The sequence below is a fragment of the Mixophyes fleayi genome, chromosome 10, assembly GCF_038048845.1.
Source record: "Mixophyes fleayi isolate aMixFle1 chromosome 10, aMixFle1.hap1, whole genome shotgun sequence".
Taxonomy (NCBI): Eukaryota; Metazoa; Chordata; class Amphibia; order Anura; family Limnodynastidae; genus Mixophyes; species Mixophyes fleayi.
This window is the reverse complement of record NC_134411.1, coordinates 16775571-16792354: the sequence shown is the minus strand read 5'-3', so window position 1 is coordinate 16792354 and position 16784 is coordinate 16775571. Positions and strand designations below refer to the sequence as shown.

Genomic DNA, 16784 nt, shown 5'->3' with positions numbered 1-16784 from the left:
TTAAATTATCCAAAAACACATAATTTTCATCTTTTACTTTCACTTTTGGGAAATACTTTATTATACTTGGCTTATATCCGTTATGGGCAACCTGATACACTTCATGGGCCCTCTCACCTTCAAAAGTGCCGCTTATTACCATTAAACACAGTAATTAGTAAAACCCATGCATTAAATCAAAGAAAGAGACACATGACTGCAATAACATATCAGTGGTCATTTTAGACAAGTGTTACAATCTATAACAAACAATTTTGACAATAAAGCCGGAAAGCGCTTGTGCCACAGGTGAAGGCTTGGAGAGGCCACATGCGCCCTAGAACCATCTGTTGCCCATCACTGGCTTATGTTGATAACTTTTTAGGCCGTTCGCTACACCTGGTTGACCTTGGTAAGCATAGTGCACTTAATATAAACTGAAAGTGTAAACACCACTTACATACAGTAGAGGGAGCCGTTTCGTGGACTGAACCTATTTTTATGAGAAGGCAGCCAGTTTTGCCTCATGCCTCGGGGAGATTGCTAGCTGCTAGTGAATGGACAGGTTGAATATTGGCTAAAGCATAGCAATAGTCTTACTAAAGCAGGCGGCATATACAAATCTCTGCTATAAAATGTACAGTAATTGCTTCACAAAACAAAAAAAATAGAAAATGGATCGGTAAAGCAGCAATTCCGCATAGAAAGTGTATTTATTTTTTCTTTAAATAGCAAGTTAAGTACCTTTCTGTGCATGCATCTGATAGTTATTTTTCTTATATGTCCTTCTAAAAATCTCCTTTTCAAAATCTCCCTGGTGGTTGCAAAACATGACTGCTCCCAGCTTTCTTGGTGTCATGTGAAGGCACGGGGGAGGTGGAAGGGGAGGATTTTACAGTACACAGAGCAGATAGAGCGCAAAGGGGTGTTCCAAAGCCTTTCTGCTCACAGCATCATGTGTCATGTGACTATGGTTGCCATGGTAGTCCATGGCACTGTGCATAATTATTGTGAAGTTATTGCATTATTCATAGATGCATAGTATTTGTGGACGTTCCCAAACTAGATAAATAAGCCTGATTCTTTAGTGATGGACCCAAGACCAGGGGGTGGCTGGGAAATAGGGTGAGGTTTTAATATAATGTTGTAGTTCTGTAATGGCTGAATAAAGATAGCACATAGCTTTACCCATGCTCAAGTGTTGTTTAATTCAAAAGAAGCACAAACAAAACATTTATAAATCATTAATAGCAGCCTTGAGAAGCAAACAAGGAAAATGATGAAATTCTTCTTATAGTCTGCCACAGTGTTTTATTGTAAAAAAAAACACTCCTCACTTTTTCATGTGATTCCTGCTCTAATTAAGACATTATGAGCAGATACATTCTAATCATTATGTACATGTATCTATCATACTTGCCTATTTTTGTCCAAGGGACAAATGTTTGTGGGTATGACGATGAGATTTGCATCATCATGGCACTGTCCCTCTGCACGACGACATGATATATGTCATTGTGTAGCAGAGGGCGAGATAAATCATATAAAGCTTTAATAATACCCCATTCATACTGCACCAAAACCCCGGGTTTTTGCAGAGGCACGCTGAAAAACCCGGGTCTTGGTGCAGTATGAATAGTCCAACCACAAAATCCCGGATCTAAAATCCCGGGACTTAGACCCGGGATTTTGCGAGGGGTAATTCCCGTGTTGGACCCCCTCGCCTGCAGTATGAATGGTGCATAACAAATGTTTACTTAACTTATCTTCAGCCAGCGGTGTCTCCGGTGCGTTGCCGGCTGTCAGGGGGACCTCTGGGTACTAAAATGACGTCATTTCTAATGGACTAGAAATTACGTCATTTTAGTACCCAGAGGTCCCCCTGACAGCCGGCAACGCACCAGAGACACCGCTGGCTGAATATAAGTTAAGTAAACATTTATGTATTTTTTTTTAATTAAAACATTTTTTTACACTTTTTTTTTTTCTAAAACCCGGGTCGGGCAGGTGCAGTATGAACCCGCCCGACCCGGGAATCTTCTTATCTATACTGCCCTGTGCCCCGGCAATATCCCGGGTAAACAACCCGGGATATTGCCGGGGCTGCAGTATGAAAGTGGTATTAATGACACTGAAGCTTTTTAGCTTCAGCATCAAACTCACTTTGGAGATACGTTAATTAATGAATACAAGCATAGGATGCACATTATGGGCCTGAGTCATTAAGGAAAGTCAGGGAAAAAAAGGAGTAAATGTTCTCTGGGACAAACCATGTTACAATGAAAGGGGTGCAAATTGGTTTATTATTTTACACATAAGTTAAATACTGGCTGGTTTTTTTCATCTAGCACACACATACTTGATAGCTTTATTTTACACTAAAATTTAAAGTTGATTTAGGACATGCCCTATCCCAACTATAAATCTGTCTACACATTTTAAATTTACCTCCCCCTCCAATGCAACATGATTTTGCCCAGGTGCAAAGTTACTCCTTGTTTATGCTTTTCCCTCCTTAGTGACTCAAACGCGTTTTACCATGATGTGTGGCTTTCTCAGGTGGTTCTGCTTCCAGAGTGGATTCAAAATTGAAATTTCAAGAAGGGGGAGCTGCTTTAACATGTGCATATTATATGAATTTTAGATTTACAGTTGTATATTTATCTGCTATATCATCTATTACAAATTAGTTAATTGACTATAAACGAATTACTTGATGAGCTGAACTGTTTATTAATTTCTCTCCTTGCTCATTTGTTGCTATAGATTTGGTTTGAAGTGTACAGTGGTTAATACTTGATATCACTAATGTACCTTAATAATAATATGAGATTCTTTTCTTTCCTATTATAGCACTGACTGTCAGGTTCATCACTAAACGGTTTATTGGAGATTATGATCCAACTCTTGGTAAGTAGAAATCACAATAGTAAAAAAGCTATCTATCTGTTTGTCTGTCTGTCTGTCTGTCTGTCTGTCTATCTATATCATATCATATCTATCTATATCATTTCTATCTGTCTGTCTATCTATATCATATCTATCTATCTATCTATATCACATCTATCTATCTGTCTATATCACATCTATCTATCTATCAATCTATCTATATCAAATCTATCTATCTATCTATCTGTCTGTCAATTTGTCTGTCTGTCTATATCATATCTATCGATCTATCTATCTATCTATCTATCTATCTGTCTGTCTATCTATATCATATCTATCTATCTATCTATCTATCTGTCTGTCTGTCTGTCTATCTATATCATATCTATCTATCTATCTATCTATCTATCTACCCGTCCTATCTGTCTAACTTCCCTATCTAACTGTCTATATGCACTCTCTCGAACACTTACCTCTAGAGACTCACCAACCAGGCCTAACTCAGACCCTAACACTCCAGGGTATAATGGGCAGTTCACATAACATGTGTACTACACCTACATGCAGATTTAGTAAAAAGTGTAATTTAAAAAATGTATAATTCTATACAGTGGAGTCCAAGATTCTGACATACACCTGTTGCTGTATCAAGAGGACACTGAATTCGAAAGACAATTTTGCTGAAATAAAAGTTCAACTCCAAAGGTTAAGGTTTGGGCTGACGGGTGAGTTATTCTGCACTCCTGAGGCCTTAACTATATCGTTTCCAGTAGTCTGGCACTGATGAGCAAGTAAAGTATATGTACACAATATTATAATAGAATGTAGTTTTAAAACATGTTTTTAATTGCATAATTAAAAAATAAATGCTGTAAATCTATAATTACAATCCTTTAACTCCTACGTGTGACAAAGCAAAAATGTATTCCATAGCCAGCTGCCCATGAACGTAGGTACAGTGATTTTCCACTTGAGTAATACTTGTTATTTCTTGACATATTCTGTTACGTTGATGAAATGATCATACAATCAGTCCTTGTCTCTCTAGAAAAGCTTCTGTGCAATGCTTTCCCTTTTGTATAAAAATACTTAAATCAGTTTGGCAGTACCGTATCTAATAGGATAGATGTTATTTGCTTAGTGGGTCAGACTTGCTACCTTCAGATAACTTTAACTTACAAATTTGTACTCTTTCTCCTGCAACTTTGCTTGATACAGTTTTTTTCTTTTTCTAACATTCTTCTGTGCTTTTTAGCTGTGCATTTATATAATCTGACAAATGTGCTGATTTTTGCCAACCCTGGAAAGTAATACAAAGCTGCTCTTAGGATAAAGCTGTTCCCAATGCAGAGCGTGAGCAATCCTTGAGCAATGAAAATAAACAAATCATTGGGTGATATAAAGACATGGATGAAAAGCACAGAAGAAAGCTAACAAATAGCAAAAAGTATTGTGAGAGGATCTTTAAAAGCCAATAAATTAGTCATTTGAAGATCGAAAACCCCCCAAACCTAAAATGTTCACATATAGACGTGAAACCAGTTAGGTCTGCCTCAAGAAGCAGGTAATTTTTAATGATTATAGAATATCACCTCCCTCTCCAGTGAAAACTTTAGGCTTTGTCATAAACATCAAGGGCGATAACAGATTCACAGGATCTCACAAAACATGGAGGGTCTGTGTCATTAAAAAGAGCAAAGCATAAACAAGGAATAACTTTGCACCTGGGCAAAACCATGTTGCATTGGAGGGGGAGGTAAATTTAAAATGTGGGAACAGATGTATAGCTGGGGTAGGGCATGTCCTAGATCAACTTTAAATTTCATTGTAAAAATAAAACAATCATGTATTTGTGTGCTACATGAAAAAACAGCCAGTGTTTAACTTATGTGCAAAATAATAATCTAATATGCACCCCTTGCATTGTAACATGGTTTGTCCCAGATAATATTTATTCCTTTTTTTAACTTTACTTTCCTTTATGACTCAGGCCCTAGAAATCTATTTAACAAGCATCTCAGTATGATGATAGTAGAATAAAATCAATTAAATATGCTTTATTGTTTGTGTAAAACATTTTTTTTTACTGATCAATATTTTATTGGCTTTCATTGCTCTTTAATGCTGGGATTCTTTAGGACTCAGAATTATTTCCCTTCGTCAGAAATGAGCAAAACAATTTGACACAAATCAAAATTCATTGAATTATGGATGTTTCAAAAGTTGAAAATCAATTTTCAAGCTGAAATGTAGGAAGCTTTCTCATAGCTGATTAGTTTACAATATCACTTTTAGACCGTAAATCCTATAATCCTTAGAAAAAGAAACAATTTGAACAAATTTCCATTATACAGCATCTATTTACATTAAAAACATCATTTTCATTTATTATTTTTTTCTATTTGAAACAGATGTTAAATATTTTCAAATCATTTTGACAAACTAGCTAATAAAGAGACGGAATCTTATGTTTAACGTTTTCTGTTATGACAAAAACACAGGTTTTGCAGGGAAGGGAGGTAAACGGATGGATGTGGCCTTTTCATTTGTGATCTATTAAATTATATTTATCATTCCAGTAAACAGTGACAGAAAGTGTCCTCTGTAAATGACCAATTCAGTAGCAGCCAATGACATCACTGAGCCATAACACAATTGCTTTGTTTTTCAGTGATGTCACGCTATCCTAGTGAATTGCTAGGTTGTGTACTCATGAATATTGGTGGTGGTGCAGGCCATATATTGACTGCCACCAACTCATAAATTGCAGGCCATTGTGTGTAGATGAGTGGCCTACTTTAACAATATTAAGATTCTCAATGTCTTGTACAACACAAACTCAACTCAGAATCGCATGCCTACCTGTGAGTTGAAATGTTTAATGTTTAACATCTGCACGCATGAGCATAACAAAAAATCACATGGTGGTCTGAGACGGTATAGTATCACCAATATCACAGTATCATCATCATCATCATCATCATCATCATTTATTTATATAGCGCCACCATATTCCGTAGCGCTTTACAATTGGGGACAAACATAGTAAGCTAATAAACAAACTGGGTAAAACAGACAAAGAGGTAAGAAGGCCCGGCTCGCAAGCTTACAATCTATGGGACAATGGGAGTTTGACACATGAGGTTAAGTCTACATTTTGGCCCAGCCAGGCTGCAAAGGTAAATGTGACTCATAAGCTAAATGATCCTGTCACACAACAATGTTGGTCAAGGGGTAGTTGTCTTGTGTGAAATTGTGTAACGGTTGGTAATAGGGTAATGTAGTGAGGTTAAGAGGGTGGTTGAGGAATATTATAAGCTTGTTTGAAGAGGTGGGTTTTCAGAGAATGCTTGAAAGTTTGTAGACCAGAGGAGAGTCTTATTGTGTGAGGGAGAGAATTCCATAGAGTGAGTGCAGCTCAAAAAAAGTCCTGTAACCGGCAATGGGAGGATGTAATGAGTGTGGATGAGAGACGCAGATCTTCACCATTTTCTCAGCTAAACCTTGTTCCTCATCTGGTTCTAGAACAGGTTTATTTGATGTATATGAGCCTGTTCAACATAATCAGCACCCTTAGTAATAAAACCCAATTCACAGTTTAGGGCTTATTTGCTAACACTGGGCGTGATTCATTAAGGTACGCTTACTGAGCGCAATGTACGTTTTTTTTTTACGCATGTAAATAGTCTCTGCGCACTCCTGATTTCATCAAGGCATGGATCTCAAGATACGTGCGCTGTTGAATTCAGGTCTAGGTCTGCTGTGCTCCACTGCAGAAGACACTGCACGATATGTCCAATACCTATATAGATTATAAATGTGCAAAAGAACGCACCAGAAAATAAAAATACCTTATTAAAGTCACCTGCTATTAATTAATTTTAATGATAAGTTTTTTTCATAAATTAAATACATTTATCAGAATGTTGTTCAAGTCTGATTGGTTGCTATGGTTTAGTGCAATTGTTACACTTAAATGAAATGTTAACCTTTATGTCTAAAAGAGCTGCATACCACCTGTTATAAATGCTAAATTAATTGCTAAAATGCTGTTTTTTCATAGTTATTTTATGAGTCCTATGAAAAAAATTCCCAAATCAAGTCGGTGGACCGGATTCATTAAGGAAAGGCAAAAAAAAGGAGTAAGTTTTCTCCTGGACAAACCATGTTACAATGCAAGGGGTGCAAATTAGTTTATTATTTTGCACATAAGATAAATACTGGCTGTTTTTTCGTGTAGCACACAAATACTTGATAGCTTTATTTTTACACTGAAATTTAAAAGTTGATCTAATGCATGCCCTACCCCAACTATAAATCTGCCCCGACATTATAAATTTACCTCCCCCTCCAATGAAACATGGTTTTGCCCAGGTGCAAAGTTACTATTTTTTGTTTTGTTTACTCTCCTTAATGAATCACAGTAAGTATAAGAAGATATATTGTTCTCATGAAAATGCAAAACTTACCTATTTGTTAAATTGTCTTTATTTCTCCATGTTGAAAAATGCAGAATGTGAACAAGAAAATCAGTGATATGTAAATTGGCAATAGAAAGCAAAAGTAATTATATATCTTTTAGCAAATTTAAAGTCATGGGATAGAATCAATAAATAAGTAGAAATTATTCAATGCTTTACATACAAATACATCCTCTCTTAATACTTGTGTAATACTTGTGTAATAAACCTTTCCTCCCCTTCATTAACAACACCACCACAGTGGTCTAATTACCAGCATCCCTGTCATTTGGGAGAAATGCACCCCTGAGGGAACCTGCCATTGATGGTCCAAAGCTCATAGGCTGGAATTTAAAAGTTAACTTCTGTAAATTGGTTAAATTGTTGATTGATAACTGATTGGAAACTCCACATTGACCACCAGTACCCACATGAGTTTATTTTCAAACTCAACACTTTCTGCTCTGGAGCATCAACAGACTCCAGGGGCTCTCAGGGCTGTGTTTCCCTTGAATATATTTCTCCTAAATGTATTTCTACTAAAAAGCCCTGTGGTTTTATTGGATGGTGGGAGGGGGAGGTGGGTAATGATAAACATTTTGGGTGAAAATTTTCTTTAACGGTTCGTTTTTATACATTTAAAATGATGGGACAAGCCGAAGGTTGGCAGCTGTAGTTCAAGAACTTTAGAGCCACAGATTGCCAACTGTAGAAAATGCTGAATATAAAAATGGGTATTTAGGGTGAAAAGTCAGAGTGCAGGATAGTAAGGGGGTCTATGCCTACCCCATTCAAACGTGTTGCAATTATTATTTGTGTTAGAAAGAAGGTATTCTTGGGTTTAATGTTTACTGTTCATTCCATAAACCTTACTTGAGATATTATTGTAAGATTATTACAAATTGTTGGACATTGGGCTGGTGAAATAGCACAAAAACTATATGTAGAGTATGGGCCTATTGCTTCAGTACCACTCAGGGTCCATGGTACTTTCAATCCAGCAATGAAAAAAAGTTTCATAGAATAACAGTCTTCCAATTATTAGTCCAAACGAATGGTACATAGACTTGAAAAGTGAACAGTAAATAAAATGATCTATGTCCAAACTCATTCTCAAGGGCTACCAAATACATGCTACCAAAACTCTTATCCATTCTCTCATCATCTGTTGTCTTGACTATTGTAACCTCCTGTTATCTAGCATTTCTGACACCCATATATCCACACTTCAATCCATCCTTAAATGCTGCTTCAAGACTGATATTCCTCTCTCACCGCTTCCCATCTGCTGCTCCACTTTGCAGATCCCTACACTGGCTCCCTGTGTCCTTCATAATGAATTTCAAATTACTCACCCTTATCTACAAAGCCTTCAACAACACTAGCCCTGCATTCATCTCAAATCTCATATCAAAACCTCTCCCTCCCGCCCTCTTAGATCTAATTCTGACCTGCACTTTGTCTCATCTCTGGTAACCACCTCTCACTCCCGCCTACAAGACTTCTCCTGTGCTGCTCCACACTTATGGAATTCCCTACCAGGCTCAATCAGACTTTCCTATAGCCTTCAAATCTTTAGATGCTCTTTGAAAACCCATCTCTTGTTTAGGGGTGACCTTATCCCCGATAATACTATTCACACTAATGCACCATCACAACTGTCCCAATCTCCACTCTAAGCCACACTCGCTCCTCTTGTTTCAGCTGTGCCATCTTCCACTTAGAGTGTAAGCTCTTGTCAGGTGCCGCCTCCTCCGCACCCCACATAGGTGCCAGAGAGGGTTGCCTTCTTTTGTTCTCTCCCGTTCCATTGTTTAGCAACGGGACGTTCTTCCGGCTCTCTGATAGCGCAGCGCGCACGCGCTGTACTCTGCGTCCCGTTGCTAGGCAATGGGATGCCAGCTCACCCTGCAGCCGACGATCAGCTGTGTCTGTACTGTTTTTCCTATTGTACGGCGCTGCGGAGCACTGTGGCGCCTTACAAATCTATGATAATAATAATAATACCAACAGGTCATGTTTTCTAGATTTTAGTCTGTAGAAACACAAAGGATAATTACTGACCAAGCCAAATAGATTAGACTCACCTGTGCATGATTAAAGAAATCCTGACCACATGAGCTGTTGATAGCCCTTGAGGACTGAGTTTGGACACCTCTGATCTATGGCATGGATTCATTATTTGGTTCTGGTATTATTGGTAGTCTAGTTCCTCACCTGTTTATTGTACACCTGCAGGCAGGGCCGCCGAGAGGGGGGGGGAGCGGGTACATTTTACCCGGGCCCGGCCATGCCAGGGGGCCCGGGCCGGGCCCTCTCCGCTAATTAAATTTTTTTTTTTTTTTATAATTTTCTTTTTTGCGATTTTTATTTATTTTTATTTTTTTTCCCGCGGGGGGGGGGGGGGGGGGTTATTCGTTGGTGGGGGGAGCTGGAAGAAAAAAAGAAAAAGAAAAAAAACGATACTCACGTGATCGCGCGGCGCCGTGTCCCTCCTCTCCTCTTCTCCATTCACACTGACTGCCGGGCGTGACGTCATCAAGTCACGCCCGTCAGTCAGTGAGGAACGCTGCAGCCAGCATGAAGAAAGAAGACAGAAGAGGAGATAGAAGAAAAGAAAGGAAAGAAGTTGACAGAAGAGAAGAAAAGAAAGGAAAGAAGTTGACAAAAGGTAAGTAAAGAAACGGAGAGGCAAGGGGAGGAAAACAGAGATGGACAGTACTATAAAGAAAGGGGAGAGAAAAACAGAGGAGGGAAAAAAAGCAGAGAGCCACAGAGGAATTAAAAAAAAAGTGGGAAAGAGGAACAGAGGAGAAAAAAAAGGAGAGAGGAACAGAGGAGAAAAAAAAGTGGGAAAGAGGAACAGAGGAGGAAAAAAAAGTGGGAGAGAGGAACAAAGGAGGAAAAAAAGTGGGAAAGAGGAACAGAGGAGGGAAAAAAAGTGGGAGAGAGGAACAGATGAGAAAAAAAGTAGGAAAGAGGAAGAGTGGAGGAAAAAATAGTGGGAAAGAGGAACAGAGGAGAAAAAAAAGTGGGAAAGAGGAACAGATGAGGAAAAAAAGTGGGAAAGAGGAACAGAGGAGAAAAAAAAGGAGAGAGGAACAGAGGAGAAAAAAATGTGGGAAAGAGGAACAGTGGAGGAAAAAAAGGAGAGAGGAACAGATGAGAAAAAAAAGTAGGAAAGAGGAAGAGTGGAGGAAAAAATAGTGGGAAAGAGGAACAGAGGAGAAAAAAAAGTGGGAAAGAGGAACAGATGAGGAAAAAAAGTGGGAAAGAGGAACAGAGGAGAAAAAAAAGGAGAGAGGAACAGAGGAGAAAAAAATGTGGGAAAGAGGAACAGTGGAGGAAAAAAAGGAGAGAGGAACAGATGAGAAAAAAAAGTAGGAAAGAGGAAGAGTGGAGGAAAAAATAGTGGGAAAGAGGAACAGAGGAGAAAAAAAAGTGGGAAAGAGGAACAGATGAGGAAAAAAAGTGGGAAAGAGGAACAGAGGAGAAAAAAAAGGAGAGAGGAACAGAGGAGAAAAAAATGTGGGAAAGAGGAACAGTGGAGGAAAAAAAGGAGAGAGGAACAGATGAGAAAAAAAAGTAGGAAAGAGGAACAGTGGAGGAAAAAAAGTGGGAAAGAGGAACAGTGGAGGAAAAAAAGGAGAGAGGAACAGAGGAGAAAAAAAGTTTTGGGGGCTATTGAATGTTGGGGTGAGTTTAGGGAGAATGAGGTCTATTTATTAAATGTGACTGAATTATTTAATGGCAGTGATGGTTGCAAGAAATAGGTACTGCTGGGGCTGTTTGCAGGAAGTTTATTTATTAAATGTGAATAGTATTATTTTAATGTTGGGGCTGGAGGAAGGCCTAATTATTAATTGTGGGTGCTATTGATTTAACGCCGGGGCTGGCTGTAATTTTCTAAATGTAGCCATTTTTTTTTCAAAATAGGTCCTTCAACATTCCTGGATCCGGACAAGCCACAACTAAAGAAACCAGCAGCCACAGGTGGAGAAAGTGAGAAGAACAGGTAGGAGAGAGCAGCACAGTGTGTGAAATGTTGTGATTCTAGTAGGGACAATACCAATTTTTGGTGAATGTTGTGCCCAATGTAAGGTGTAGGCCAAGACTGAACTGTTTGTGTACACACTGCATTGTTTGTATACTACACTGTGGTGGTAGATGTCCTGAAAGTCAGGAGTGCTTGAACATATGTGACGCTCCGGCGAATTGAGAGCCTAGTGGTTTTTATGTTAGCCACGCCCCAATGGCACGTTTGCCACGCCCCCAAATGCATGACCACACCTCCCAAAATTTTTGCACCGCCGTTTGGCTAGCCACGCCCCTGAATGTATGATCATACACCAAAATTGTTTTGCGCCGCCGTAAGGCGGCGCAAAAAAATTTTGGGGCTTACTTGAATATGAGGGGGGCCCCATGAATTTGTTGTACCCGGGCCCTGAATTCTTCTTGGCAGCCCTGCCCAGGGTATTTAATAAGATGTATAAGTTATCACTGCTAAAGGAATCAGCCCACAAGAAAAAGCAGATGGTGAGTATTCTCTAAAATATGAGTCATTGCTTGACCCAAAAAAACAACATTTGTGTTTGCAATTTCTTTCCAAACTTTCAGTGTTTTGTGTTTTTAAAATAAATGGAAAAAAAAACTAAACCCTATAAAAACAGATTAATAGAGACATAGTGTCATGTTCAATGCTAACTGTAGTCTTTCTCTTTCCACTCCTGCCATCCAATTACCAGCATTTATTAAATCAGCTGCTTGGACTGTTGGATTACTCCTGATAATGAAATGCTTTGAAAATGCCAAGACAAGAGCTAATGTTTTATGTAAAGCATAAGGCGATGCCAGCATTTATTTTACAGCTTAAATCCAGTCCATTGCAGATGCAGCAATAATTGCAAGTAACTTAAGAAGATGCAGTGATGAATATATATTGCTGGACGGCATACGGAGCTTGTGAGATAATGGTGGTTGTGTAACGTTGACATCTGTTAATTATCTAGACTAGATGAAAAGTTTGCATCGTATCTTTCACTCTCTTAGAGACTTGTAAACATGCTTTAACTGATATCTCATTGTTACATAGTTTATGGTAATAATGATTTATTGCTCATATGGGTTCAATTTAACACATTAAATTACAATACAAGAAGATCCTACTATGCAAATAACATGTTCATTATATAATGAATTTATGAGCAAATTAGACATACTGGAGTTCAGTTAGGAAACCGTTGGATTTGCAACAGTGCGCCTAATTGGTCCACTAAGTGCACATCAAGTTCCATACCTACTCTTGTCTCTTAGCAGCAGTTGTCTAAAACTGAAAAAGGCGTGAACCTTTTATTACATAGCTTGGTGTGTACCTGGAAATGTCCTTTTCTGTCTAAGGGACCATTTCTGGGATGCATTAGCAGGCACGCTCCCCTACTGTAATAAGGAAGATCCCTATGTAATTATTAATAACAAAACGGGTGGAGTGGTCCACCCCCCAAATCCTCAACCAGCCCCAGCACTAGACAACTAGACTGGTTTCTACTACGACAGGGCTGGTGCTACTAGAGGCTCCCATACCCACTCTAAATAGTTTTGGGGCTCTTGCAGACTATTGAGTACAGGATAATTAACATAGAGTGGCAACCAATTTTGTCAATATGATGGACAGTGGGCCTAAGACCCCTGTTATTTTTTTACTTTTTCAATATAGACATAGTTTTTCTAACCTTGTTCACCATTTTTGTCTTGATTCATTGTAGTTCAAATGGGAGCGCCAACCCGAAAAATCCCCCCCAAAAAATAACATGCACACCATGAACAACCATTGTGAAATGACTATACCCAGCTTTGATAATTAGGGTGGTTGTTCATAGTGAATGGGTGGGTTGTTATTTATGGGAATTTTTTTTTTACCCTATTTGGACTGTGATGGATCAAGAAAGAAGAAAAGAAGATTTTATTTCCCAATTCGACTTTCATGGATCAACAGGGAAAAAGAAAATGTATAATTTTTTTAAATTTAATACAGTGGTGAACAAGGGCTTTGAGAAGTTCTTTAATCCAATTAAAGTTTATTTGAAAAGTGTGTAGGTAGATTATCTTTTTCCCCTTTGGTATAAAGAACAGGGGTCTTCGGTCCATTATACTGTGACCACTGGAGTGGCAAACACCAGCCTTCATCGCCCAAGGGGGTTCGAGAAGAGATAGTGGCGTCAGGATGGGAAGACATGCTGTTTTTTTGCCCCCATACAGACGTCAGCCCTAACCACCCCCAGGCTGGTTTTCACTTTAGAATGGGACCTAATGTTTTGTCTATACTCACTGTCTGCTGGAGAAACTAAAAATGGAGCAAACTACATTCAGGGTACGTCCAGCACAAATGAGTACAGACAAAGTTTTTCTTATAGTGTTCAGCAGATCATTATTTTAACCTTCGAAAAGACAGAGACAGAGTCTCTGAGTACAAGCCCACCAACACATAAATGTCAACCCAGCTACCCTATAGAGCAGGGTATGACCTCAGCTCCATTCTCCTTTCCCTGACCTGGGTAAAAATCCTGTCTCGTAGATCCATATGATCAAGGGCATGTCACTTTCTTACCATTTGCCAAATTTGACAGCAGGAAAGTGCAAATTAATTATGGGCTACTGTTCTTGCCTCAGTTACTCTTGAAAGAGTAACATCAAAGCAGATCCCAACCAGCTGTGCTTGTAATGTTGGATTAACCTATTACTTGGCTGTATGTCAAATATTATAGAAACTGTATAGTCTCTTAAGCAAATCTACACAGGTCTACTTCAAAGTAAATATCTCCAATTGTATTATTGCTGCTCTGTGGTTTCTTTACAAAGTTGGTTATAGTATACATATCCTGTAGTGCTGATATGTCTATAGTAGGTCAAATATTCATGATTGATTCTATTAATATGACCAGACCAGGGGTGTGAAGAACAATCTGCAGGCCTGATATGGGTCTCTCCAAATCAAAAGTCCTCAATATCAATATCGATCACCATTAAAACATGTCTCCCTGGTACCGTGTAAATCTATCTATCTATCTATCTATATACAAATATATTTACTCGGGTGTTATAAATTCCAACAGACTAGACAGGTCATATTTCACACAACAAAACAATCTTCAACTCTCGAGGTTGGGCTCTATTCTATCTACGTTAGGTTGAACATCGGAGATTTCCATACTTGCAACATTGCTCATGCCTAAAATGCTCTATTCCTTCCAGATTTTCTAAGATCTTGAGGACATTCACTCATCCACTGATCATATTACCAGGAAGACTATGCAAACCACATACAGACAGTGGTATAGAAGAGTTCTGCGATGTGACTGTTATAAGTTATAAACTAGGTGTAGAATGGTGAAAGTTCACAAAGACACAAAAGTATAGATTAACGCCCAATGGTGAAATCCCTAATAAACATAATGCTCTCTCCTTCTGGAGTTGTCTGTTTCACCATAATGGTCAAATAACAGCGTAACAGTGCTGAAAAATTGGGGGGCAAATTAAGACCCTTTCACTCTGAGGTTAAGGTTAGTGGTACTAGCAATATGATCAACATCAAGGCCCGCAAGTTTTTTTAACTAGTATATTGTATCATTAGATGTTCTAATTTTTTTTTATTATATACCTTTCCATTGCGGGATAATTTACCCTATCATATTGTCTTATGTTCCCGCTAAACACAAACACACACATGTGTGCACGCAAGTTTACAGTTGCAATGATGCAGAATATCCTTAATGTAATATACTTGCATGTGTTTATGAACAAAACTCTCTATATTTCCTTACTTCATGTTAATCTGCGAGTGAATGCTCCAAGAAATACTAATGACCTCTTTTATGTTCTTTTTCTAAAAAGGATAACTTGCTCCTAAAACTAAAACCATTAATTTCATTTTGTGCTGTGCGCGATTTAGGATGCCCATTCACAGGAATGTAAATCCTAGGATTAGGATTTTGTGCTGCTCAAATTCAAATTCAGTAATCATTCAAATAACTAAAACTTTCAATGGGGATTTAAAGTGTACTTGCCACCAACACACAATGGAAGCAGCCATCATTCTTCTGCCTGTGGTGGTAATACAGCACAAAGATCACTGTTAAATCTGCCAACAAGCTAAAATCATTCACTTAGAATTCTGCAGAGCAAAAAAATAATTATCTTTATAAATATAATTGTTTTTCCTGCTGACTGAGGTTGCTGTTTTAGCTGGTTGTATTGTAAGCTCATCCTTGAGGAAGACAATAGTATTCCTGTCCTACAGCCTGACCATAACAAATACTGGTTCTAGAACAGTTTCTGACCCTATGGATGATTATGGCTTGGGCAAAAGCTAGGGAAACACAGTATGACAAAAGGAAAAACCACTACAGACATGAAGGAATAAAAAAGCACCATTATAGTTGCAAAAAGACTGTATTTTGTTTTTTTATTGGTAAGTGATACATTATCGTAGTGTATGACTTCATCATCATCATCATCGACATTTATTTAGCCAGCAGATTCTGTAGCGCTTTACAATTGGGAACAAACAGTAATAAAATAATACTGGGTAATGCATACAGAAATGTAAGAGGGCTTACAGTCAGAGGGACAATGGTTTGATACACAAGAGTAAGTGCCACATCATATTGCATATTAGTCCAGCTAGAATGCAAAGGTTACAAAGTATTTAGTGGGCTGTATGCTCAGTCACACAACTATGTTGTTCAGAGGGTTGTTGTCTTGTGTTGGCTGTGTAGAGGGTGGTAATAGGGTAACCTTGGGAGATTGAGATGGCGGTTGAGGAATATTATAAGCTTGCCTGAAGAGGTGGGTTTTCAGAGAACGCTTGAAGGTTTGAAGTCTAGAGGAAAGTCTTATTGTGCGAGGGAGGTATTTTTCATAAAGTGGGTGCAGCCCGAAAAAAAAGTCCTGTAACCGAGAATGGGAGGAAGTGATGAGAGTGGAAGAGAGACGCAGATCTTGTGCAGAACGGAGGTGTAGAGTTGGGAGATATTTTGAGACAAGTGAGCAGATGTATGACTTGGGCTGTTTTACCTTTATTTTAGTTGTCAGAGTATTTTGTTTAGTTGTCAGCAAAAATTGTGTATTTCCACTATTATCATCACCATTTATCAGACTAAAGAGTGTACTTACCATAGCCGTAACTAGACATTTTAGTGCCCTTGGCGAGAGAAACCACTGGCCCCACACACACACAAAAAAAATGAATCTGTGATACTAGCCTGCAAACTGTCCTAGCGACTTAACAGCTATAATAGTATACCATCTATCATGTATACTAATAATTCTTAAAGGACAAAATCACTTGCAGATACCAATTTTTATCTGCAAGACAGCAGCTCAGTCCATACAGCATCATTGTCTAAGCCAGTGGTTGCCAAACTTTTGCAGTTCGCGGCACCCTTAGAGTTTCCATAATTT

At 38.5% G+C, this 16784-nt stretch overlaps 1 protein-coding gene across 1 annotated transcript in view; it reads left to right on the top strand.

Moving 5' to 3' along the window:
• LOC142103787 (ras-related and estrogen-regulated growth inhibitor-like) overlaps positions 1-16784 on the top strand; it is a 50573-nt gene that overhangs the window by 18421 nt on the left and 15368 nt on the right. Inside the window, exon 2 of the mRNA XM_075187992.1 lies at positions 2833-2889. Within this exon, the coding sequence (XP_075044093.1) occupies positions 2833-2889 (57 nt within the window). The remainder of the gene's footprint in view (positions 1-2832; positions 2890-16784) is intronic.